The sequence below is a fragment of the Populus trichocarpa genome, chromosome 1, assembly GCF_000002775.5.
Source record: "Populus trichocarpa isolate Nisqually-1 chromosome 1, P.trichocarpa_v4.1, whole genome shotgun sequence".
Taxonomy (NCBI): Eukaryota; Viridiplantae; Streptophyta; class Magnoliopsida; order Malpighiales; family Salicaceae; genus Populus; species Populus trichocarpa.
The window spans coordinates 32,698,715-32,724,350 of NC_037285.2; the positions used below are offsets into that span (position 1 = coordinate 32,698,715).

Consider the following 25,636-nt stretch of genomic DNA (forward strand, 5'->3'; position numbering starts at 1 on the left):
TATTTTTTTTTAATTTTATCCCTTAACATTTTATTTTATTTTTGCATCAAATATGGTTTTCATTCTTTTTATTGCTATTTTTTTTTATCATTTGCTTGATTTTTTTTCAATTTTGTACTTTAATATTTTATTTTGTTTCTAATTTTGGTCCTCATTTTTTTATTACTCATTTTTTAATCATTTTATTTATTTTATTTTTCAATTTAATCCTTAATTATTTTCTTTCAATTATTTTTTGTACAAGATTTAGTCCTTATTGTTTTTTTTTTGTTTTTTTTTTTATGATTGAGAATTTTGCTTCATAATTTTTTTGTGTCTGTCTTCTACTAATGACCTGATCCACAAGTTTTGAAGATTATCCCGGTTTAAGTTTGATATTTTTGTTAAATCCTTTTTAAAAATTGATTTTTTTAATCATTTTCATCGTTTGACTTTAAGTTACTTAACCTTAAGTTTTGTGATATGTTCTGTTTTTTTTGGAGTTATCCTTATCTTATATTTTAAGTTGAGAGTTAGTCGAGTTGACTAGATTTTTTTAAATTTAATTTTTGAATTCTAATCTCATATTGTGTTTGGTGGGTTAGTAAACTTAACATAATTTGACTTAAGTTTTTTTTTCTTTAATGTTCTTTTTTAAATTGATTTTTTTACTTTTTACTATTTAATATTTGGTTATTTAACTTTAAACTTTATGATTTTTTTCATTTATTTATTTTATTTTGAATTCATTTTCTAGATCACGTATTAATTAAATTAAACTAGACCTATCGTGAGCCATCTAGTTATAAATTATTTATCAGGCCGTTAGCCTCCGTACTTTCTCTAGCGATGAAATCACTCCATGCCTTGTTTAAACCACCCTCCTCTCCCACCAAAACCACAACCTCCTCCTCCTCTACCGCCACCACCGCATCAAAGACTAGAAAACCCGCAACCTCCTCCTCCTCCTCAAATGCACCAATTCCCTCTCCAAATCCACCAGAAATCACCACAACCATCTCCAAGACATCAGAAAACAAACCAAAGAGCTCACTTTCTGCTCTTTTTATTCCACCGACTACACCCACAGAAGCCCATTTCATCTCTCTAATTCACGGTTCCAAAACAATTCTCCAACTCCACCAAATCCACGCCCAAATCATCATCCACAACCTCTCTTCAAGCAGCCTAATTACCACCCAACTAATCTCTTCCTCTTCTTTGCGCAAATCCATCAACCACTCGCTAGCAGTTTTCAACCACCATAAACCCAAGAATTTGTTTACATTCAATGCATTAATTCGTGGGCTCACCACAAATTCTCATTTTTTCAATGCCATTTTTCATTTTAGGCTAATGTTAAGGTCTGGCATTAAGCCTGACCGGCTTACATATCCGTTTGTGCTTAAATCTATGGCGGGTTTGTTCTCAACAGAGCTTGGTATGGCTATTCATTGTATGATTTTGAGGTGTGGGATTGAACTCGATTCATTTGTAAGAGTTTCTTTGGTTGATATGTATGTAAAAGTTGAGAAGTTGGGGTCGGCTTTCAAGGTGTTTGATGAAAGCCCTGAGAGATTTGATAGCGGGAGCAGTGCGTTGTTGTGGAATGTGTTGATTAAGGGCTGTTGTAAGGCTGGGAGTATGAAGAAGGCTGTGAAGCTTTTTAAGGCCATGCCAAAGAAGGAGAATGTGTCTTGGAGTACTTTGATTGACGGATTTGCAAAAAATGGGGATATGGATCGTGCTATGGAGCTTTTTGATCAAATGCCAGAGAAGAATGTGGTTTCTTGGACCACAATGGTTGATGGGTTTTCGCGGAATGGAGATAGTGAGAAGGCGCTGTCAATGTTTTCTAAAATGTTGGAGGAAGGGGTGAGGCCGAATGCTTTCACCATTGTTTCTGCTCTTTCTGCTTGTGCAAAGATTGGTGGCCTTGAAGCTGGGTTACGGATACATAAATATATCAAGGATAATGGTCTCCATTTGACTGAAGCACTCGGGACTGCCTTGGTCGATATGTATGCCAAATGTGGGAATATTGAGTCTGCAAGTGAGGTGTTTGGAGAGACAGAACAGAAGAGTATTCGTACATGGACTGTTATGATATGGGGTTGGGCAATCCATGGACATTCTGAGCAAGCGATTGCATGCTTTAAACAGATGATGTTTGCAGGTGTGACTTTTTTTTGGTGCAATTCCATTCAGTTTACCTCCTTTTTTTTCCAGTTTACTCTAATCCCATTCAATTGTTTTGCAATTCTCGAAAACTTGAGTTTGTCATATTTGCAGGTATAAAACCAGACGAGGTTGTATTTCTTGCCTTATTAACTGCTTGCATGCATTCTGGCCAAGTAGATATTGGACTTAACTTCTTCGATAGCATGAGGCTTGATTACTGCATTGAACCCTCTATGAAACACTATACATTGATTGTTGATATGCTAGGTAGGTCTGGTCAGCTTAAAGAAGCCCTCAGATTCATTGAACGCATGCCAATGAATCCTGATTTTGTGATATGGGGAGCACTCTTTTGTGCTTGTAGGGCTCACAAAAAAACCAAAATGGCAAAATTTGCTTTAAATAAACTCCTGAAGCTTGAACCTACACATACTGGGAACTACATCTTCTTGTCAAATGCTTATGCTGCTCTAGGCCAATGGGAAGATGCGGAGAGAGTAAGAGTTCTGATGCAGAATAGAGGTGTTCACAAAAATAGTGGATGGAGTTGCATTGAGGTGGAGGGTCAAGTGCATCGCTTTGTATCTGGTGATCATGATCACAAGGATTCAAAAGCGATATGCCTGAAATTAGAAGAAATAATGGCAGGTGCAGTGAAACAAGGATACATACCTGGAACTGAGTGGGTACTTCATAATATGGAACAAGAAGAAAAAGAAGATGTGTTGGGAAGTCATGGTGAGAAGTTAGCACTTGCTTTTGCGCTCATTTGTACTTCTCCTGGGATGACTATTAGGATTGTGAAAAATCTTCAAGTATGTGGGGATTGCCATTCTTTGATGAAATATGCTAGTAAGATAAGTCAAAGGGAGATCATGTTGAGAGATATGAAGCGATTCCATCATTTCAAGGATGGATCTTGTTCATGTAGAGATCACTGGTAAAATGGTACGCGATCCAGGCCTTGTATAGCAAATTTACTTATATATTCATCTCTGTTCAATTTTCTATAACCCAGCATTCTAGTCTTTTTCATACTTGTATTTGATATTACTGCAATACTATCTCTTTGCTTGATATAGGACCCCAAACCATATGAACCCAACATCATACCTCTATGACATAGTCTCACATCTATGGCAATAGATCTACAAGCTCATCTGTAAACATCACATCCCCTGAGATCTAAGACACCGGCTGTCAGAAATCTGAGGTAAGATAAGGATGGCTTGGGTTGCATTTTGACATGATTCAGGATGAGGTAAGTTAAGGATGGCTTGGGCTGCATTTTGACATGATTCAGGAGCAGACGGCATGGCATGCTTGCACATCCCCCGAGATCTAAGACACCAGCTGTAAGAAATCTGAGGTTTGTTGGTGGAACTGTTCCTCACATGATAATGATTCTAGATGGCATCTCAATGGGGAAGCTTGGTTGCTCTATTACTGGAGGATTGCTTTGGGACATCTTTGGTTGTTGGTTTGTTTGGTTCACAGCCATTTGGATGAAGCAACTAACGCATGGAGGCTGAACTATGGGGAGTGAGGATTAAAGCTGGAACAGGACTTCATTAATCTGACCATATTAGCTGGCTAAAACAACAAATTGTCTCGTCAATAGCTCTCAGATTTTCTAACTAGTTAGCAATATGGTTCAAGGGTTCCTGGTTACTGTCATCACACTCTTCATTTGTGCGTGGTATTGAGAACATATTTATCAGAGTAACTATTCAAAGAAGAGAAAAAAGGACGTTCTTTTGAGTTACAAGACCTGATGAACAGATCTTGATTCAGTGTGTCCCATTACAGCATGACAACGTGGGAGAGGAATATCAAGGTCCAGAAGGGCATGCCTACTTTTGTATTTGACATGATTGATGCCTTAAAAAGAGACAACACAGAAACTGAGCTACTATCCATCATTGCTTGAATGCATGCATAGACTAGAGAGCAAGATCAAGGTACCCCCCCTCATGTGCCTGAGGATTGCAATCATGCAAAGCAAATGGACCCTGAAAATGTTGTCAAAACAATAGCTAAAATCCGAGAGTGCTGAATCATGGGGTCACGGTAGTCTACCATTTGGCTTGGAGGGTATGTTGGTTTGCATGAGTAGACGCACAATGAACCTAAGGCTATCATGTATTCATGATTGCAAGGATGCTGTTTTTTCTGTATCAATGATTTTTCTTTTTCTTTTTCCTTCTTTTTGTTGAGATGGTATGATTTACTTTCAAAATCTCACCATTTTTAAGGGCAAAAACTTCTACTGTGAATTTGCGATAGCATTTTCTACCAAGGTCATGCAACTACGACTCTACGAGAGGGGCTTCTCCTAATTCCTTCTAGATTCAAACCGGATCCATTAAGCCAAGATAGCACAGAGCCACCCCTCCGCACAGAGCCACCACTCCCAAGGCCATAGATGCACCCACAACGGAGAGCCAACAGACCAGAATCCCCCAACTCGCGCAAAGAAACCAGCATACAGCCAGATCCCTAGCAAACCCAACTTCATGCGAGAAACCAACCACGTGAAAAGAATTGTTCCAATCCACAGTATTTGCTATCAAAAGCCACAGTAAATAGTTGAGCTGATGGTTTTTAGGTTTTTTTTTTTATAAAATTCAACAAAAAGTTGAAAAAAAAACCCTAACATGACAAAAAAAAAACACGCAATGGATTTGTCCGTGTCTAATTTATTAAGAAAAGACACTTTAAACTTATTAATGCCCATATTTTCTCGTGTAAAATCTTGGTATCTATATCATCATTTAACGTTACATATTTAATTATATCATTATTAATAAATAAATAAATAAATAAATAAATTAATTAAAATTTGAAAAGAAAATCAGACACTTAAAATGGACCCTTCTGTTAAAAAAAGAAGATTTGAAAATAAAAATGATAAAAGAAAAAAGCATGTATGAAGGTGGACTTCTTCCATCGCTCCTTCACAACCCTTCCCTACCCGTGCTGTCACTCCATCAAACCCATTTCACCCCCTTCCTCGCAAGAAAGAAGAAGCGCCCATCCATCCTCACTAACCATACCATCAATCAATCAATTAATCCTTAATTTTATTTTTATTTTTGTAAAAATCAGTTAAAAAATCTCTCCTTTTTTGAATTAAAATGGTGAAGAAAAAAGTACCAGATTGGCTCAACAGCTCTCTCTGGTCCACCACTCCTTCCGCCTCCTCCTCGTCCACCGCCACCACCGACACCAATATCTTCGACCACCACTCACCCACCACCGCCTCTCCACCCCTCGAATCCCCAATCAATCCACCGCTACCTCCTGCGGCTATCAGAGACGAGCAACAACAGCAGCCGCCGCGTCATCATCATCCTCAAAAACCTGAGATTAAAGATAAGCTTTCCAAAAGCAGCATCGTTGACGACGACGACAACAACAATAGTATTATTAATGATAATTATAGTGATGATAATATTATTAATAATAAAATAATTATTACTAATAATGATATTCGAAATGTTGATGATGATGAGAGCGCTGCAGAGGATATTTCTAAGCAGGCTCTGCTTCTGACTGAGGTCACTTCAAATTTTCTTCTTTTCTTCTTTTTTTAATTTTAATTTTTGAAATTTGTGTTTAAAGTTGTGTCTTTTTTGTGGTTGCAGCTATCAAAGAAGGTGATAAATATGGGGGAATTGAGAAGAATTGCTTCTCAAGGGATACCTGATGGTGCTGGTATTCGTTCCACGGTTTGGAAGGTAATAAATTTGTATTTGTTTTTTTTTTAAAATTTGGGGTTGTTGAGAGAATCCGAAAGAAATTAGAGATTTTGGTGTTTTTTTTTTTTTTTAAGAAAACTGGATTTTAATTTTTTTTAAGTAAAAGAAGTGTTTTCTGAGATGAATGTACTGTAGTAATGGGTCAAACTTGAAAATCTGATTTTCCAAGCTTATGGTGAGTTGGGTTTGAAAAATTAGAAATGTAGAGATTTTGGGTTTCAAGAGAGATGAAATTTGATGCCTAGAGGCCGTGAAAGTATTATTCTCTCCTTCCTTTGTTGAATGGAGTGAGTGTCTTGCATGTTGATTTGGGGCAATGGGATGGTCTGGATTTAAGCTTATTGATTGTGTGTGGCAGCTCTTGTTGGGGTATTTGGCACCTGATCGTTCACTTTGGTCGTCTGAATTGGCCAAGAAGAGATCTCAGTACAAGCATTTTAAAGAGGATCTTTTGATGAATCCTGTAAGTCACATGGCATGGATTTTAATGCCTTATTTAGCTAGCCATTTAATGGGGAATTAAAACGATTGTAAAGGTTAGAAAATATAATACAGCGTGATTGTTATCCAATTTGTTGCTGGGTTTTTGTTGATGTTTTCTTTTGGTTTTAACATCTTAAATAAATGGGTTTTCTGGAAAGTCCTCACATTTTTTACAGCATTGGGAAATGTTAAATTATGAAGATGCTGCAAAAATAAGTTAAATTCCATCCCGGTTGTATGCTTTCATGAAATGTAACTAGGTGAGCTAGATTAGCTTGGCCTCTCATAAGTAGGATACTAGTGTGGACTAGTGTGGGCTAGTGGACTAGCGAAGTACTTTTTGCTATAAGGAGGATGTGCTGCTGCTTTCAGTTTAATGTTTTAATTCTTGTCAAAGTTTCTGGGATTCTGATTTTTTTTTGTGGTTGGTTAGTCAGAAATAGCAAGGAGGTTGGAGAAAACCACTGTTCTCAACAATGACAATGGAAAATCTGAAAGCCGTTGTGTACTCTCAAGATCAGAGATAACTCATGGGGAGCATCCTTTGAGCCTTGGTAAGAGCAGCGTTTGGAATCAATTCTTTCAGGTATGAAATCAACTGGTTCATGACACAGATACTTAGACTTTGGATATTGTGTACTATTGTGCAAGCCTACCAACAGTTGTTACTTCCCTTTCTCTATGTCTAAAATCTCTAAAACTTTTCAGTCAGTTTTTTTCCCCTCTTTCTGGGTGTAGAAACTTTGCAGTCAGTTAAATATAATGAGATGTGGTATGGCAAAACCAATCTGTATGTAGCTTCATTTTTAGAGAATTTGAAAGGGAAAATGAAGTCTTGAGGAAACGTGAATTTTCTCTCCAGTGGTAGTAATGGCTTTGAACTGGATAGGTCTTGGTTTGGAACTTTGACCAGAAAAATGTTAAACAAATACTGAAGTAAAATTGATAATGCCTTACTCATTCTTCTTCGAGCTGTCCTGGGAATATGATTTAGCCTCATTCCGCATCATGAGAGCAAGTGGTCATGTATATTGAATGCCCCTGGTTGCTATAACTTAGTTTTTGCAAGTGTGAAGTTTGTGTATGTGACCTGATATGTGTAAGGATGATAGCTTGGTGCCCATGTCCATGATATTTTTTACTTGAAGTGAAATTTTAAACACTCTTTGCTGTTGCAAAACAACATACTAATATTCACAGGATATTTGCACTGTCTGTCTAAAATATCCATCTCCAACCTTGGCATTTTGTAGGACTCAGAGATCATAGAGCAGATTGATCGAGATGTGAAACGCACTCATCCAGACCTGCACTTCTTTTCTGGGGACTCATCTCTTGCAAAATCTAATCAGGTGTTCTCTTGTTTTTTTTTTTTTTATATTTGATATTAACCTAAAATCTGTTTTGCGGACTTATTTGTGCCTCTCATCTTCAGGAGGCTTTGAGAAACATACTGACTGTATTTGCAAAGTTAAATCCGGGTATACGATATGTTCAAGGGATGAATGAAATTTTGGCACCACTATTCTACATATTCAAAAATGACCCTGATGAGGAAATGGCGGTAAGCTCATGCTGTTGCTTTCTTCTTTGTCAGAAAGATATTTTATTATTGAATTCTTTGTGCACTTCTGTGGAAATGGTGGATGCAGAGAAAGTCTCCATAATTTAATACATCAATGCCATTGCTATCCAGAGAGCATAACGAAGTTAACTAAATAAATGAAGATTTGATTGGTGTTAATATGTCAATGCATTATCTTGTGCCACCAATGAATTGTTAGACCAGGACAGATGCATAATAATAAGAGTGTGCATCATATCCATTATCATCATTGATCCTGTGATTTGGTGTAACCATTTTATGTCATGTTTTAGTTATCCTTTTAGGTTTCATTTTGTTTATCATTTCCTTTATTCAAGTCCTGCAGGCCTTTGCAGAAGCAGACACATTTTTCTGCTTTGTTGAGCTGTTGAGTGGATTTCGGGATCATTTCTGTCAGCAACTTGACAACAGTGTTGTGGGAATTCGATCAACTATTACAAGATTGTCACAGCTTCTGAAGGAGCATGATGAAGAGCTTTGGCGTCATCTTGAGATCACAACCAAAGTAAGACACTATCGTAATGTATATATATTCAGTTGCCAAGACATTGTTTGTCACATTTGGATGATTTTGTATTCTAATATAATTACGAAACAATAGTTTCTTTGATGTACAAGATGAAAATAAGTGCATGAATTTCAGATAGTTTTTTTTGAAATGGTATAAGTTGGGTTTGTGCTCATAACACGCATCAGCTTTCATAAATTTTTAAACCTTAAGCAACATTTATTTGAACAATAGATTAGTTATGGCGTATGCTTTATCTTTTGGTCAAATAATTCTTCTGAAATGCTTGCTTCTTTTTGTCTAAAAACAACAGGTAAACCCCCAGTTTTACGCATTTCGGTGGATTACTCTGCTCCTGACTCAGGAGTTCAATTTCGCAGATAGTCTTCACATTTGGGACACACTTTTAAGTGACCCCGAGGGTCCTCAGGTAAAATTCATTTCCTCTCTATTCTTTTCCCTGAAGGTGTTTTTGATAAGTAGAACAAGGATGCCACCCTCCCAAGGACCTAATAATAGGGTATAAACTCTTTAGACCTCTATTATCCCTAGGGTTCCTCTTTATATCATAATCTAGCTAAGTACTTTGATGAACATTTGTATCTCTATGGCTGGAAAAGTAATGGGACTCTTGGATCCATTCACATTGAGCTGAAATTGTTCTGGTAGAAAATCATGAAATGGATTGTGTAAATGCTGTAGGATGGCATACTTTTGGAAAAATGGCTCCCTTACGGTTCCACCTGTTGGCTACAAGCCTGTTCAATATTGGACTGAAGTGATTGTACACTGTTTATGTTGAAGAGGGTCTTATATAATGTTAGAGAATAATATAAATCATATCCTGGGACCTCACCTAAGAGTTAAGCTATCCTGGGACCTCACCTAAGAGTTAAGCTATTGGGTTGAGATGGTTCTTTGACATGTGACATGGGTGAGAGATGTGGAAATTCATCATTGGTTGCAGAGCCTTTACTAGCACTACTGTGTGTTTTGGTCAGTTTAGATGGTGAACTCTGACAGAGATGGTTAATTAGTAGTAGTGATATTGCATAGGTGATATAGTGGAACACAACGGATCATTTCCCCTTTTACTTTTGCTTAAAATCTTAGAATGATGAGCACTGTCAGCCTGTTAGTTTTGATCAAAATTTTAGGATGATGAACATTGTCAAAGCCAACAAACTAACCCCTTTTTTTTGATTTTTTTTTGCAGGAGACATTGCTTAGGGTATGTTGTGCAATGCTGATTCTCATTAGGAGGCGTCTACTAGCAGGGGATTTCACTTCTATTCTCAAGCTACTCCAGAATTATCCCCCAACAAACATTAGTCATATGCTCTATGTCGCAAACAAATTGCGTGGTCAACCATCACGCTAATTCCCTTTAGTCACATTTCTGTTATTTTGTTGCCATTCCTCGTTTTTTTGTCTTGAGAATTTTGTGTTTGTAAATGACTTTATGTAAATGTTGGTTGAACTTGAAGGTGAGATGCTCCTCTGTCACTTGCATTGATTGTCATTGTGAAGCAGGGATTTTTTCTTTGTTCATTTTGTATTCTAGATTTATTAAGATGGTGGTAGAGAACTATTTTCTGTATTTGGCAATTTGCAGGTCTAGTATTCTTTAGATTTGGCATGAATACAGAAATGTCATTGGCAGGATCATAGATGCTGTTGGGTTTTTGGCTTTACCTCGCTGTCTATTGTTTTTACTGACATAGTTAAGGAAACTGGAGTGTGATTTGAACTCACTGGGTCTAACTTGGAACCGAGCATCCAATTCTTTGCATTTAGTTGAGCTTGCATGTTTCCAATGTTTCTTTTGTATGATGAGAGATTGGTAGGTAGATTTAGCTTACCAGTTCATCAATGGAGTCAACTCAATAGTGACACGAAACGTGTTATAAAGAGCGGGTGGATTATACCTTGATGTATATTAATCCTTTTTTAAGGAGACTGAAGAAGTTGGCTTAATTATAGGCAAATGGTCAAGAGTCTAAAATTACTTGAGTGCTGTAATGAGCAGCAGGAAAGTGGATGACAGATGAGGGGCTAAAGCCCTCTTGACACGAGAGGTGAGCACCAAGCTCAACGGGCATAATCTCTCCTGTTATTTTTCGTCAAAATTATAGGATGTTATTGGCTTGAACTCACTAGGTTTCACTTTGAACTGAGAATTCATTGCCTCTTCGTTTACACGAGCTTGCATGTTTAGGACCTGCCGATCTTCACTCAAACCTCTTTTGTAGGCACAGAAGCACACAGGTGGATGCAATGTTTCTCCAGTTAATTCTGCTGTCCACTTTACTGCACAACATCCATGCAATCAAGTGTTTGACACACTTCATGCAAGCAAGGCAATGCCATGAACAACTGATGAACCTTAGAAATGCTACAAAGAGACTAAAATCTACTCAATGCAAAACCTGGATTTTATTTATTTATTATTATTATTATTATTATTATTTTTTTGGGGGGGGGGGGGGGTTACTCAATCCAGTTAACCCTCCACGAGTAGCAGACGCTTTTTCTACAGGGGAAAGGGTGGAAGATAGCATCAACGCCTACAGTGTTCGGGTAGGCTAACTCACATGTATGGTAATGCCCTTCATGCCAGATTATCACATGATGAGACTGAGGTTCCATTTTTTTTTTTTTTGGTTGAAACTGAGGTTCCATTTAAGTTGGTGCCAGTTCACTAATCCAGTAAGCCGAGGAGCATGACATTTCAAACTGCATAATTACTAGATCGATTTTGACATAATAAATATGTGAATCTAAAGGTAAATTTGTTCCGTTTATGCTAAAGCCTCAACAAAACAATGTCTTTTGGAAGCATGGTTAGATATAGACTCTAATTACTCTCAGCAAGAAAAATGTTGTATACAATAAATCCGATACTTTCCAGTATATTAGCAAGTGCAAGTCACAAAAATACAAGCTGCAGAAATCTATCGGACCCATGTGATTGACGAAGATATTGGTTGATAATGTGCCTTCTTCCTCTGTAATGAATCACTATGTAACCCAAACCCAAGTAGCATGAACCTGCAGCATCCAATAGATTTTACATGGATTCGTAAGATGATCTTTCAGCGGAGTGGAACCAAGTATAAGCTATCATCTAAGATCATGAAATATAGGATGTATGGTTTATATATAAGAACGAAAAAATCAAACTAAAACTAATCAGCATAATTTATCTATCATGCAAGAAGTTGCCTAAGCAGATTCAGCTCACCAGTTATTTTTTTTGACAGTTCAATGCAACAGAAGATATTAATCTGAGATATAAAATTACCTGAAAGACCCAATATAGTTGAGAGAACCCCTAGTTCCAATTTGTTGTACAGTGTTCCGTACTGGGGAAAGAGTAACAACTAAAAATATACCAGACGATTCTTATCTTTCTGCCAAAGAAACTACTGAATCTGATTGGTTGTATATTTCCGAGTCCATGTTTTCACTCTCTAACTGGCTATGCAAAATTTGCATGACATTCTCTGATGGGCATTTATCATCAGGATTCCGTGTTTCCATTTGACAGAAACATTCAGGCCAAGAATTCGTATAAAATGATTCAGGTGAGATCCGTTTGTGAGGGCCACCAAAGTTTGTTTTGAGCATGACACGTCTAACTGCTTCTTCAAAACCAGCTGTCTGTCCCTCTTCTCGAGCAGTAAAAACTGGGGCAAGACCTTTCCTGTCAGGTCTTATATTTGTTCGAAAGCCATAATACAGGCGGTGACCCAAGAGATTGTTGGCAAAGTTGCTTGGCCCATCATAAGTTGGCATAAATATGTCAGCAAGAAGACAAACCATGTAATCCACAGCAGAGCCTATCAATCCCCGAGCATTTGCGGCTAGCTCCTCACTAGAATCCACAGAACTGTGATTTTCAAGGTGAGGGAAAAGGGCCCTAAATGGTTTCATAAAGTGCTCTCCACCAAACAGTTCACCAGCTGCTAGGTACATCCTGGTGGAATTGTTGAACCCCATTGCACGTAAAAGAAGACCAACCTGCACAGAGTCAGAGGCATTATAATATTATTAATTATTCATATGTGGTAGCTGGCAGAGTTGATAGCAAACAAACAGACAAATGCATGCAGATTCGAACAAAAAATCACCTCTTCTGGAGCAAGTGGACATTTTCCAATCGCCCTTCTTTCTTTATAAATGAGTGTTTTCTTGGCAAAATTTTCCATCCGATACTTCTTCAATATTTTTTGCTCTGCAGGGCTAAATATATCAAAGCACCTGCACTTCATTCATTTCCACAGCAATCAGAATAAAGAATGGCATCATTATGTTTTTTATATCTGGAATGTCTTCCAATTAATTCTGCAAATCAATCCCATATTAGGCAGCTGAAGATGTGTAAAGGAAGATCTTTAAGATATATGAATGTAAAGATTTGATGTAGATAGTAGGAGGACTGCACTGAATCTAAATTAGTAGAAGGGTTCACCAACGGCATGAAATTCAATGAATAACATAGGGGTAGAATGTAGATGATGTGGTTGATCAAGACCATGATGGGGTTGTAAGAATAGTTCATAAAGAAAGATTAGAATCTCCACATAAATCTATGGGCCTAAGCAAATCTCTCAGTGCAAGAACACCAGAAAGCACACTTCTATGGAAAATAATCACAAATTGAAAGGAAAACTACAGAAGGTCCCTTTATATTAGCAGTTACAAAATTCCAAGAAAATGGTCAGGTATCTGCACACAATTTTTTGGTCTGTGCATCTAAGTTCAGTTATCTGGTTTGCAGAAAAAATTCATCATCACTGTGTGCTCCTCAATTCACTGAAGTACAACACATGTGTGTCTAGATGTACTTGTGTTAGTAGGAGAAAATAATAATAATGCCCCTATAAATCTCCCTTATAATAAGAGAAAATGCTCTATAAATTACAGGACAAGCCAATGCATGTAGGTCAAACCCCTCTAAAAATACATGTTCGCACTGATTAAGTCAAAAAATACAGTAAAATAAATAGCTGAGATAAATAGTTGAGCATTTACCCGGCAAATGCCAGCATGTCCATCTCAAAACGAAGGTGTATTGCCATGAAGTGACCTTGAGAACGTAGTTTATCAACTATTGACTCGCTTAACTTCATAATGTGTGGTTTAAATCTTAGAGCATGATAGTTAACTCTGCACCTCAACCGCTGGTACTCAGGGTTGTCAATTTCTTCAGCTAAACGATGTGAAAATGGAGTTAGATAGATGGCTCCATGTTCCTTCATTTTCTCCAGAGCTTCAGTTGTATACCAACTAATAGGAGCATCTCTTGGGGGGCGCAGCTGAGGCAAGGGAGAAAATTTAAGGACAATTTTTTTGATATTTTGAGTACCTTCCAATAACTTAAAAAAATTCCTAGGCACATAACTTCACAGATGAAACGGAATGACATTCTAATGCAATTACCTGAAAAGCCTTTATCTTTTTAGTTTTCCCATTTTTACGAATTTCTGGTATTCTTTCCACAATTCGTACATCAAATCTCAGTGACTGGATAAAATGTTCAACGTCATAGATGCCATGGAATCCACTGTACATGGTAAAGATAATTTGTCAGGTCCATTAGAATTACAAAAATTATACAATCAACACAATAATATGTCTCAAGCAGTTGATAAAATGAATCAACAGAAAAATTGCTTTGTAAATCCTGTCAAGGTATAAGAATGATTGATGGCATTGTAGAAAAACCTCAGGTCCCAACGTCATAAATGTTCAACATCAAAGAAGCCATCTCTGCCTGTCTTCCCTTGATAAGTAACAATACTACATACTACAAAGAAATGACAACCCTAGTACAGAGGAGTATACAAATTACAAGGGAGATGCCGAAGTAGGAAAAAAAAAAGTTATCAAAATTAAGTGATGTGTGGAAAAATTACAGTAACTGTTTGGCATAGTTGCTTTCTGAATTACTGCTATCTACCAGGTCAGGTCCCTTCAAGATTCTTTCTTTAATGATCGCATTAATAGATTCAACTTAAAAAGTTTCAAAATTACTAGATATAAGGAACAAATGGGTATATATTACAAATAAATTCAAGAAAGAATGCCCTTAAAACAGATACCTGTCATCATGCCAGAAGGAGTTCGCATCCAACTCAGGCAAAACAAGTGTAGCGTTCATGATTCTTGCAGCAAGAACAGCATTACAGATCTACAACAGCGAAGGAAGTATATATTAGTTTTTTCAAATAAATCCCTTAAAACAGGCATCAGGCATGACATCATAAAACCTAACTTGGTTGCATTTAACATGTGAATTTTTCGAAACCTGTCATTCTGATAAAAAACAAAAACACTCCTTTTTTCTCAGGATAATTTTTTTTTCCTTCCACCACTTCCTGACACACTGAAAAACCATAGCAGTAGATTTTGTTAAGCTTGCCCCAAACATACATTTAAAAAAAAACCCAGCTTGGAAGATACGCACAAAAATATATAGTACTACAAGTTAAGAGACTTGGGCAAGAACAGATTACAAACCGCACTTCTTTGCTGATTCAAACCACCATTACAGCGAACACGAAGATACCCCCTGGTCTCTTTTGGAGGAGCTGCCGCAATATAACAAGAAAAACATATCGTCAGCACAAACTTACATTATTATCAGAAGATTTTTAAAAACAAAAATGAAGAGCACGTACATGGCCAATCAGTTCGTGGAGAAGATGATGGCCTCCAACCACCCGAATTCGCACTTTCCCATAGTTTTTCTACATTTATCTTAGTAACATATCCCAAAAATAAAACTCAGATACCAAAAAAAATAATTTAAAATCACTAAATCGAAGCAAAAAAACGAGAATCTCAAAAAATAAAAGAAAATAATCAATACGCTATATTCACCTAATATTTACAGTTTCAAACACTAACATTTTGCCTAAATCAATACTGAAAACATATTCGTCCAATAAAATTTCTCAATGTACGCAAAAAAAAAAAAAAAAAACAGCAGCATTCTATCAATTCACTAATCAAATCGCAATGAAAAATAAAAAAAAAATTCTAAATTGCATAAAACTAATATAAACCAATTTTCTTAGCAATAAAATAAAAAAAGAATATTTGAGAAATGGGAAATAAGTGTAGCGAACCTCAGATGGAGCGTTGGATCCGTTAGTTGCAGTAATAGTAGCGGAAAAGAGTAAAGAAAGAGTGCAGATCAAGAGAACAACAAAAACTGCTATCAATAGTTTCAATAATAATCCTCTTCCTCCTACTCCTCCTTGCTTTCCGTGTTGCCTGTGGTGTCCTAATCTTCTTCCAAATTCAGAAAATCAAATCAAACAATAGTTTTTAGAAATCGAAGAAGATCAATCGAGTAATGTATTTTATGTGTATTTACCTTCTCATTTGATTGGGTTTAAAGGAGAAATGGAGATCAGATACTTTGATTTTATTTTTTTTTAATTGTAAGAGAAATGTGAATTCATTGATTGAGCAGAGACAGAGCTCCTCTCTTTTACCGCTAATAGTTTGGCGACCGCTGTTGTATATCAGAGATTGAGACTGTATGTGCTACGACGTCGTGTTTGGTTAGATTTTATTTTAAATTTAAATCCTTATATTACCTGTAATTTCAGTTTAGACTACTAGGTCCGTTTGTTTGCTGAAAATTAGTTTTTTTTTTAAAGTGAATTTTAAAAAAATAAATTCCGAGAAAATGAATTATTTTATGATGTTTGGTAGTGTAATGAAAAATAAATTGAAAAACATTTTCCAGTGTTTAGTTATGTCATGGAAAATGAGCTGGAAAATAACTTATTAATGTTTTATTTTTTAAAAAATTTATTAAAATAATAAGGAAAAAATCTTACAAATTAAAAAGTTGAATGAGAATGAAATTGAAAAAAAAAATTCATAAATTATATCAAAAGAATAAAATAAATAATAATCAAAATAATAGAGATCAAATCTAAAAAATAAAAAAAAATAAAAGATGAAGAAATTAAAATAATAATAATTAACATTTCATAAATTATTTCAAATAAAATAAGTAACAATCAAAAGAATAAGGATCAAATTTGATAGATAAAAATTTTTAATAAAAAAATGATAAGGGAAAAGCAAATAACAATTATAAAAATGAGGACCAAAGTTAATATAAAAATTAAATTTTAAGAGATAAAATTGAAAAATAAATATTCAAAACAAAATATATATATATAGCAATCAAAAGTTTTTATGATCAAATTTGATATAATTAGCAAATAATATGACATTTCTAAATTTTTCACAACTTTCGAAAAGTGTTTTCCGCCCAATTTTTTCAAGAAAACACTTTTCTGGAAACCAAGCTAAATTTTCCTTTGACTGGAAAGTGTTTTTCGTTGACCAACTTTCCTAATAGCAAACAAACACAGGAAAGTTTGGAAAATAATTTTCCGAAAATCACTTTCCAGAAAACAAATATGACCTACATTTATTTGTTTTATGTGTATTATTATTATTAATATTATTGTTGTTATCGTGGTCGAAAATACTAACATGTATGAGTTGTTTTACAGTATACGAATACTATACAAATATAGACTTACTATTTATTTTTAAATAATTTATTTGGTTTTTAAATTTTATTAGGATGATTTGATTTTAATTAAAGGGTAATTACTTTTAATTTCTTATACAATGATAGAATTAGAAAAAAAAACAAAATGAAAAAAACACCTGACATAGATTGTGTGTTGAAGATTTCAAGAAAAATCATAGATTGTGTGTTGGGGATTTCAAGAAAAATATATTTCGGTCCTCAATACTTAAAAATAACACAATTTATATAATTTAGATCCCTTTAAATTTTAAAAAATCATTTTTAGTATATAAATTTATTTGTATTATTTCCAGTCCCTGTTTAGAGAGAAGAAAGAAAAATGGGTCACTAGATCCCGTAATAAAAAAGAAAGTCATTGTTCAAGGGATCACTAGTTCCATGCAATGAAATAAGTTTGATGGTTGTGTTTTATAGTCTCATTATTGCCTAGAAAACAAATTTAAGTCGAAAAATATAAATATAACCTGGTTTGATTTCAAGTTCTTAAAATTATTTTTGTATTGATGAGTTGGTTTGTAAGTATTCCAATGATGTCGGCGAGTTTTTATTGGGTTGAAAAGGCTATAATTGGGTTTTTGGTGCAAATACATGCTCGTTTTGTCTCCCATCACTATAATAATCGGATCATTGGCCTGCATTCAACAAGTCTTTTTCTTTTTTTAGAAATGATGAATGATAGATCATTTACCCCTTTAAAAAAAAAAAAAATTCAAGCCCAGACGTTGTAGACTCATTTTTTGCCCTCATTAGTTTTTGTTTTTTCTTTGTTTATATAAATATATATAGCACCCAGGCTATTATTTTTTTTAATTGATATTTTTTTAATATATTTATTAATAATCTTTAAATTTATGTTTCAATTAATATCATTCATTTGTGTTTTTTTGTTATTGTTTATTTAACCTTTTTTTTATATAGTTTTTTTTATATATATTATTTTGTGTGTATTTATTTTTGAAGAGATTTTTCTAATTCATATTTTTTAAAATAAAAATTATTTATTTTTAGATAATATTTCTAATATGATCAGCCTTATATAATTTTTTTTATCCAATCAATTTAATATGTGTGTCTATTTATATTATCATTTGATTGAATTAAAAAAAATGTTTTAATAAAGAAATTTAGCAAACAAAATCGGGTAAATATCTCATCTTGTGAGATTAAATATCTTGATCTACTCTTGTCTCTCGATATATATAATTTTCAATTTATTTAATTACATGTATACATAAAAATTTTATTTGCACTTATAATTTTCTTTTAACTATAAAAACACATCAGAAAAGCTTACATATACAATTATTTTAAGAGAAAAAAAATATTTGATCCACAATGAAACATAGATCAACTAGCTAGTAGAAAACACTAAAAGATATAAGGGTATTTTTTACAGTAGATGGGAATTGTTTACACACGGTGGAGTGTGAACTTATTATTCATTTTCTAATAATTCATGTTAATCCTCAAAGTTTTATTTTATGCGATTTAATTTAAATTGAAGGCCAATTACTTTTGATTTCTTAGGCAATGATGAAATTGGAAGAAGAAAGATCAAAATAATTAAAAAAAAAAAACATGGGTGGTGTGTCAGAGATTTTGTAACAAATACACTTAGGTCCTCAATTTTTAAAATAACTTTATTTATATAATTTAATTCTCTTTAAATTTCAAAAAATCACTTTTGATACAAAAGTCCATTTGTATTAATTTTTAGTCCATTTGTTCACACCATTTCCACCACCAAATTAATTTTTCTTGGTATCCACAGGTTTCATGTGATCAATTGGGCTTAATGGTGATTGTTTAGAGACTCAATGTTGCTTAAAAAAATAGATCTAAGTCAAGAAAGTCGAAACTAACCTGATTTGATTTCGGGTTTATGGACCTCTCTTTGAGTATTTTGAGTTGATGGATTGGTTTATAGGTGCTCTTAGGATGTTGGCGAAGTGTTTTTAGGTTGAAATGTTTTAAAATTAGGTTTTTTAAGTAAAAAAACATTGCTTTGATTTTCTAGCCACCACAATATTAGTTGAAATCTAGGCATGTAGATAAGACATCGGTGGCCTTAGCAGGCAGCGACACATCGCCTTTTAAAAATAAAAGAAATAAAGGAGGATGATAGGTCATCCACCCATTTGTTTTTAGCGAGCTTGGGCTGTTTTTTCCCTCTCATTTGTTTCTTTTTTATATGTTAAGGTTAAATATAAATTTAAGAGAAAAAAAATTATTGAATCCAGTTGAGTTTATAACCCGAATAACAGGTTTGACGAGTTAAGCCATAACACTCAGGCTTCTTCTTTTCTTTCTTTTTTTTCTAATATTATTTTTTTAATTCATATTTTTCTAAGATACAGATTATGGATAATCATTTGGTAATATTGTTATTGAACACGATCTAATGGGCTAACCTTAAAACCTTTTAATTCGACTCATTTTCTAGCATGAGTTTAAAATTAAATCTCGTGAGAGTTGGCCTGTTGTGACCTAGTTGACTTAATTGATCCAAGACAATTTAGCCGACTAGTAAAAAAATCATAAAGGATAAATTGAGAAAAAAACCTCTTGACTAAATTACTTGTTTAGCCCGAATTTAGAATTAAATTGTGTGAGAGTTGTCCTGACGTGATTCAATCAATTTGGTCGGTCTAGAAGTAACCCAAATGATTGTTAAAGGGATATTTGAGGATGAAATCATGAAAAAAAAAGAAAAAAATTGAAAGAAATAAAAGGAGAGAAACGAAAAAAATGATGGAGGGGTGAATTGAATGGAAAAAAAGAACTTCACTGTTTCATATGTACAATAAATTCCGTTAAGATTTTCAGTATAATAAAGCAACTTTTATGTTTTTCTCATTGAACAAATTAGATTAAAAATATTTTAAAATTATAGAAAAAAATTAAAATAACGAAAAACCCTTATTATTTTCAAAAGAAGAATATATATTATGAAAACATCTTTGTCATTAAACTACATGGTGACTTGTAATCTGTCTCACCAGGTTACAACCAAGAAATTTTTAAATTAAAATAATGTTGTTTGGGATAAAAATAATAAGTTTAAATTGACTCAATAACTCATATATTAACTAGATAATTCAGAAACCAAGATTTTATTTGTTTATTTAAATAAAGTCTAACGACTATATTGTTAGATGAACCATCCTTGACACGACTTGTTAGATTGCTCCCAAAGGTTGATCTATGAAAAAAATAGGATGTCATTGTTATTCAAATTAAACCGTAAAAAAAATGAATGGAATACTATTTAGTCAATTGCTAATTATCATGATAAATAATGTTTTAAAAGTACTATTTAGATTTTTTTTTATATACAGTAAAGGTATTATCATATCAGTTTTCACCTATAAACAATTATCAAATATTTATCCGAATTCATATAAATGTATTTTGATCAAAGGGATTTGTACCAGCTTGGCCCAGCTTTAACAAGTCAATCCAACATTGGAGCTTTGATCGGGTTTATTTCATTCAAAATTTAGACCAACAATGAATCCAGAGAAAACCATTTAACTTACCGGGTCAACTCGAAATCTAGATGACCAGACAAAACTAAGTAAAGATATTTTTTTTTAAATATATTTTTTTTCCTGGCCAGAGATCTTTTTTTTTTCTTCATATTTTTTAGTTAGTTATTAACCCAATTCAAAGTTCACTATATAAATATTAGAAGAATGTTTTATTTTTTTAATGTGATTTGAAGCCCTTTAGTATATATACTCTATGTTCACAAGAAAAAAATTATGTTTTTTCAATGTGGGATAAAAATATTTTTGTTTAAATACTTCAACTTAAAAAAATAAGATAGTATCTTTTCAGTGTAGGATAAAAAACCTTTTGAAATAATTTCTTAAACTTCATTATTTACAACATGTATATCCTATATTCACATCGATTATTTTTTAATTTTTTCATATGAAATATTAAAATTTCAAATATTTTTTTTAATTTTTCAGGCTCACCTAATTCAACTCGTATAATTTGAAACCCAATTTCTTGGCCGGGTCACCTGGGCCGATTTGATACCTATGAAATTAAGTAGTCATGGACATCTCAAAGTTTAATAGCTGCGTGGGATTAGCTTTATGTCTATAGTCTAGAAATAACAGACCTGGTCCATTGTCTCTACTAAATTCATTAATTATACCTTTTCACAGAACTCACAGGTGCTTCATTCTCTAAAAATTAATTATTTATATAATCATTTTATGAATTCTTTCTACAATTTTTTTAAGGAAATGTCTTCCCAAAAATTACAGGGATGCAGGAAAACTAGAACGCGTCCTTGACTAGGGAAAGTTAATTAATTTTCTCCCCATGACGTGTTGATATGATCTGTGTTCTCAGCCTATTTTGTCCGCCTAATTGTCTTGACTAGTATTGCTTTCCTTAACTGATACGCCTTGCCTTCTTCGCAAACTGACATGAGCATCAACAAAGACAAGATATACTTCATGTCGTCCTTGAACTTCTGTTCCTTAGCTTTTACTATGCTGTTTTTGGTCTGCATCCCATGTTGTTCATGCGTAGTTAGCTAGCAATAGGCACGTATAACACAAGGAAGGTTGACACAGTTTGATTCATAGCTGGTTCCTACTTCTCTTAGTCACTGTAGACGTTGAGTTTCTTGGTAAGAAAGAAAATTTTTGAAGGTTTATTAATCAAGGGAGACTCGTGTGTTTCGGACAGATTTATGCTTATTTGTCAGAGCTAACAGGGGGTAGCTAGAAGAAGTACCCTAAACTGGTGGCTGATCACCAGGTGATCAGTTTGGCCATTGTGAGATGTGAGATAAACAGCAGTCTGTTTCTGCAATATCCGTTCAGATCAAGGAGATTTCAGATGTCCCTGTAATTAAGTACACTTTGACTTGTTTTATTGCAATGTGCTGTGGCAGGATTCTTTTGTTTCTTGTGAACTAATGGCCTGGAGGTTTTGACTTTAGCTATATTTTCTTGCAGTTGGTGGTTAGAATGGAGGATCTTCACAAGCTGTACCCAGAAGCCTTGCCGAACATACCTATTTCAGTAATCAAAGGGACACCTGTAGACAAGGTTTGCCTCAAAGCCAGCAGACAAATGTCATCCTTTAAATTGCTGGTTGATACGCAGATGCAACTGTTTTATGAGCTACTGATAGAACTATGTTTTATAGAGAGTAGCACATTTCTGCAAGGCGTTGACATATATTAGAGATTCATGGATGGTCAGATTCAGATATGATAAGACTGGTAGAATCAAGAACACCGATGGGGCACAACTTGGTATGCAGTTTCTTTCCCTAAGGTCTTGTTAGGCCATTTTTATTCCTATTTTCCTGATATTGGTAGTTAAATTTATAATCTTATGTTATTGAAGTTGATGCAGCGTTCGCAACGTTTGATTACATGATTAAGGTAGCAAGAGAACTATTTGACATCCTGGAAGATGAAGAGCTGGAGAACGATTATGGCTCATTGGCTAGCACGTTAAAACAGTCCTCTTCTTATCCCAGCAAGCTTGTTTCTCCTGCTGCTGCAACTGATGTTTGTGCAAAAACTAGAGAGTCTGCAAATATTTCGGAGCCTCCATCACGTCCCCAGTCTCTTGGAGACCAGGGTATTAAAAAATATAGCCACTTGATGCAAAAGAACGAAAGTATTGAGGCACAGAAGCCAAATAGCAAAGTTCCCACAAGCAAAAACACAAAGGGTGTAGCTTCTATTATGGATGAGAATTCTATCAAGACACCAGATGATAAACCTGGTCGAACAGGAATTCCAATGGCTCCTCCACCGCCAGCCAATATCTCCAAAGAAAGGGCGCAATCGACACCACCACCAGTAATGCCTTCAAAAGGATCAGTACCAGATGCAATGCCACTCAAAAAGGGTCCTCCTCCTCCACCTCCACCACCACCAGCAATGTCTTTGAAAGGATCGGCACCAAATGGCATGCCGCCCAAAAATGTTCCTGCCCCATCTCCATTACCAACTATGCCTTCGAAAGGATCAGCACCAAATTCCTTGCCACTAGAAAAGGGCCCTCCACCTCCTCCACCGCCTTTAGTGCCTTCGAAAGGGTCAATACCAAATGCAATGCCACTCAGAAAGGGTCCTCCTCCTCCACCTCCTCCACCTCCTCCACCAGTAATGCCTTCAAAAGGATCAACACCAAATGGCATGCCGCTCGACACTGTCCCTGCCCCACCTCCACCACCAATGATGTCTTCGAAAGGATCGGCATCAAACACCATGCTGCTCAAAAAGGGGCCTCCGCCGCCTCTACCGCCCCAATTTGGTGCTGGTAAGTCCCTGTTTCAGACAAGACCCACTACCAAACTAAAGAGATCCACCCAGATGCCGAACCTGTTTCGTGATCTCAGGAGCAAGATGGAAGGATCTAGTCTAACTGTTAAGACAACTAATGTAAGAAAGGTGCAGCTTGGAGGTTCTAAGGGTGGCAAGGAAGGATTGGCTGCTTCACTACCAGAAATGACAAAAAGGTTTGCTTCTAATGATATTTAGCGCTGAACAGAGTATAGCTCGATAGATTTCAGTGTAATAAAACTCGAAAATGTTAGCTAAGGATAATTATTATTTTTTTATCTTTTTGGTAGTCTAGATCAACGTACTTCCAGCAAGTTGAAGAAGATATTAAGATATATTCAAAATCCATCATAGAGTTGAAGGCAGACATCAATTCTTTTCAGACAAAGGACATGATAAAGCTGCTCAAGTTTCAAAGCAATGTAGAATCCATTCTTCAATTCCTAACTGATGAATCACAGGTCAATAGAGCATAGCTTCTGTAATCCACTCCACCAGTAATTCCAGTTGTTAACATTCAGAATTTCACTTCTCAGTCATGAACACCATAAATGTGCAGGTGCTTGCCAAGTTTGAAGGTTTTCCCTCAAAGAAGTTGGAAACATTACGAACAGCAGCTGCACTGTACTCAAAATTCGACACGATAGTCACTACCTTGAAGAACTGGGAGGTTGTACCTCCCTTGGGACAGCTTTTGGACAAGATTGAGAAATATTTGAGTAAGGTAAACTATGTCCAAATTTAAATGATGCAACGTCTCTTCATAACTACTGCTTACCTTTTCTCTCTGCTCAAGATCAAATTAGAGCTGGATGCATTTGAACGAAGCAAGGACGAAGAATCCAAAAAATTTAAGAGCCATAACATTGATTTTGAATTCCACATAGTCACCAAGATTAGAGAATCAATGGTGAATCTTTCTTCCAACTGCATGGAGCTAGCACTCAAGGTAAGTCCTGTAATGCGATTATGTCATGGCCAAAGCAACTAATGTATTGGAGAGTTTTCTAATGTCATCAATGTTGGCCTCTCTTGCAGGAGAGGAGAGAATCAAAAACAGCAGTTGAAAATCAACAAACTATGGCTAAACCTGATCAGAAAACTAAAGAAAGCGTTAAAATGCTTTGGAGAGTTTTTCAGTTAGCATTTCGAGTCTACAGTTTCGCTGGCGGACAAGATGATCGTGCTGAAACATTGGCCAAAGAATTGGCAGATGAAATCTTAATTGATTCACCAAACCAATAATGTTCCCTGAGAGAAATCTACAGAAATGTATATAAAAAACTACCATGTTGTTGGCTAAATTATTAGTTTTTGTGTGGTCAAAACAACACAAAAAATTGCAGTCTTTAAGGAAGAAAACAGGTTTTAATTTTCTGCAGAATTGCATGAACAAAGAGATAAAACAGTTTAACTTCCTTTCTTTTCTTTTCTATTTTCACTCATTCATGCCTCTTTCAGCCATATACATGCAAAAAAACCAACACATCTTAGCCTTCCACTTTTATCTTAATCACCTTTTAATCTAACTATATTTACTTTATTTCTGAAACAAGTTAACTAACTAAATTTAAAGTTAAATAGCCGTCACAATAACTTTATACTTATCATAACATATCAACCTTACTATTATCCTTTTTAATATGTTAAACTTGAATTCCTAGTGTATTTTTTAGCTTTTAAAATTTATTATTTGACAATGCTTTTTGTAAAGATATCAGCCACTTCATCATTTGATTTGTAGAAATTCATATAAATCTCTCTTTCTTTAATTGCTTCAGGAAAGAAATGATGTTTAATTGCAATGTATTTGGTTCTACTATGAAAATTAAAGCTTATTTATTATCACAAAACAATGTTGTTGGCTCTTCTTGCTTTTCACCTACATCCAGTAGCTAAACCAGCTGCAACATATTCAGCTTCAATAGATGATTATGCCACTGATTGTTGCCTTTTTGAACACCAAGAAAACACACCTGAATTAAAAGAAAAAAATAGTTTGAAGTACTTCTCATATCATCAACACATCCATCCCAATCACTGTCATAAAATCCAATCAACTTCAGCTAAGAAACTCTATTAAATCTGATTACATACTGTATAGTGTCTGAAATGTATCTAAACACCTTTTTAGCAACTTCAAGATGAAAATGACTGGGAGAATTCATGAACCTACAAAGCAAACTTGTTGCAAATA

General features: G+C 34.8%; 4 protein-coding genes across 11 annotated transcripts; 3 read left to right on the forward strand and 1 right to left on the reverse strand.

The window, feature by feature from the left end:
• The first annotated feature begins 794 nt into the window (after positions 1 to 794).
• Positions 795 to 4,362, forward strand: LOC7461658 (pentatricopeptide repeat-containing protein At1g04840). Of its 3 annotated transcripts, none has more exons than XR_008057171.1 (4): positions 795 to 2,155; positions 2,272 to 3,108; positions 3,243 to 3,421; positions 3,470 to 4,362. XR_008057171.1 is itself a non-coding variant. In XM_002300130.3 (3 exons), the coding sequence occupies exons 1-2, from the start codon at positions 829 to 831 to the stop codon at positions 3,102 to 3,104; spliced, it is 2,160 nt and encodes a 719-aa protein (XP_002300166.3). In that variant the 5' UTR covers positions 795 to 828; the 3' UTR covers positions 3,105 to 3,108; positions 3,243 to 4,362. The 3 variants fall into 3 exon arrangements, 1 of the variants encoding a protein (XP_002300166.3); XR_008057172.1 differs by having other exon boundaries at positions 3,243 to 3,373; positions 3,422 to 4,362; XM_002300130.3 differs by having other exon boundaries at positions 3,243 to 4,362.
• Positions 4,363 to 5,079: 717 nt separating this feature from the next.
• LOC7492003 (uncharacterized) lies at positions 5,080 to 10,069 on the forward strand. The gene is made up of 9 exons (XM_052446708.1): positions 5,080 to 5,720; positions 5,808 to 5,900; positions 6,280 to 6,384; positions 6,838 to 6,990; positions 7,658 to 7,756; positions 7,840 to 7,968; positions 8,336 to 8,515; positions 8,832 to 8,948; positions 9,735 to 10,069. Exons 1-9 carry the CDS (start codon positions 5,298 to 5,300, stop codon positions 9,897 to 9,899), a joined length of 1,464 nt encoding a protein of 487 aa, XP_052302668.1. The 5' UTR covers positions 5,080 to 5,297; the 3' UTR covers positions 9,900 to 10,069.
• Positions 10,070 to 11,299: 1,230 nt separating this feature from the next.
• On the reverse strand, positions 11,300 to 16,058 carry LOC7461656 (O-fucosyltransferase 1). 2 transcript variants are annotated; one of them, XM_002298651.4, is made up of 10 exons: positions 15,906 to 16,058; positions 15,655 to 15,820; positions 15,205 to 15,283; positions 15,044 to 15,114; positions 14,626 to 14,714; positions 13,964 to 14,087; positions 13,556 to 13,839; positions 12,652 to 12,781; positions 11,823 to 12,541; positions 11,300 to 11,569 (listed from the first exon to the last, which is right to left on the reverse strand). In XM_002298651.4, exons 1-9 carry the CDS (start codon positions 15,911 to 15,913, stop codon positions 11,924 to 11,926), a joined length of 1,569 nt encoding a protein of 522 aa, XP_002298687.4. In that variant the 5' UTR covers positions 15,914 to 16,058; the 3' UTR covers positions 11,300 to 11,569; positions 11,823 to 11,923. The 2 variants fall into 2 exon arrangements, with proteins under 2 accessions (XP_002298687.4, XP_024454080.2); XM_024598312.2 differs by having other exon boundaries at positions 15,655 to 15,817; positions 15,906 to 16,057.
• A 5,473-nt stretch (positions 16,059 to 21,531) lies between these two features.
• On the forward strand, positions 21,532 to 24,880 carry LOC18095233 (uncharacterized protein At4g04980). Of its 5 annotated transcripts, none has more exons than XR_002983391.2 (8): positions 21,532 to 21,982; positions 22,094 to 22,186; positions 22,287 to 22,395; positions 22,490 to 23,615; positions 23,735 to 23,900; positions 23,999 to 24,163; positions 24,246 to 24,388; positions 24,478 to 24,626. XR_002983391.2 is itself a non-coding variant. In XM_024607318.2 (8 exons), the coding sequence occupies exons 2-8, from the start codon at positions 22,106 to 22,108 to the stop codon at positions 24,682 to 24,684; spliced, it is 2,007 nt and encodes a 668-aa protein (XP_024463086.2). In that variant the 5' UTR covers positions 21,534 to 21,990; positions 22,094 to 22,105; the 3' UTR covers positions 24,685 to 24,880. The 5 variants fall into 5 exon arrangements, 4 of the variants coding, with proteins under 4 accessions (XP_024463086.2, XP_024463095.2, XP_024463082.2 ...); XM_024607318.2 differs by having other exon boundaries at positions 21,534 to 21,990; positions 24,236 to 24,388; positions 24,478 to 24,880; XM_024607327.2 differs by having other exon boundaries at positions 21,534 to 21,982; positions 22,499 to 23,615; positions 24,236 to 24,388; positions 24,478 to 24,880.
• Positions 24,881 to 25,636: the final 756 nt, after the last annotated feature.

Excerpts from the sequence above, each read along its gene's own strand:
- LOC7461658 (XM_002300130.3), top strand. The coding sequence starts at position 829 with ATGAAATCACTCCATGCCTTGTTTAAACCACCCTCCTCTCCCACCAAA. Across the intron at positions 2,156-2,271 it reads TAAACAGATGATGTTTGCAG|GTATAAAACCAGACGAGGTT; the intron begins GTGTGACTTTTT and ends TCATATTTGCAG.
- LOC7492003 (XM_052446708.1), top strand. The coding sequence starts at position 5,298 with ATGGTGAAGAAAAAAGTACCAGATTGGCTCAACAGCTCTCTCTGGTCC. Across the intron at positions 5,721-5,807 it reads AGGCTCTGCTTCTGACTGAG|CTATCAAAGAAGGTGATAAA; the intron begins GTCACTTCAAAT and ends TTGTGGTTGCAG. Across the intron at positions 6,385-6,837 it reads AGGATCTTTTGATGAATCCT|TCAGAAATAGCAAGGAGGTT; the intron begins GTAAGTCACATG and ends GTGGTTGGTTAG.
- LOC7461656 (XM_002298651.4), bottom strand. Across the intron at positions 15,284-15,654 it reads GATCCAACGCTCCATCTGAG|ATAAATGTAGAAAAACTATG; the intron begins GTTCGCTACACT and ends TATGTTACTAAG. Across the intron at positions 13,840-13,963 it reads AAAAGATAAAGGCTTTTCAG|CTGCGCCCCCCAAGAGATGC; the intron begins GTAATTGCATTA and ends CCCTTGCCTCAG.
- LOC18095233 (XM_024607318.2), top strand. The coding sequence starts at position 22,106 with ATGGAGGATCTTCACAAGCTGTACCCAGAAGCCTTGCCGAACATACCT. Across the intron at positions 23,901-23,998 it reads TCCTAACTGATGAATCACAG|GTGCTTGCCAAGTTTGAAGG; the intron begins GTCAATAGAGCA and ends ATAAATGTGCAG. Across the intron at positions 24,389-24,477 it reads GCATGGAGCTAGCACTCAAG|GAGAGGAGAGAATCAAAAAC; the intron begins GTAAGTCCTGTA and ends CCTCTCTTGCAG.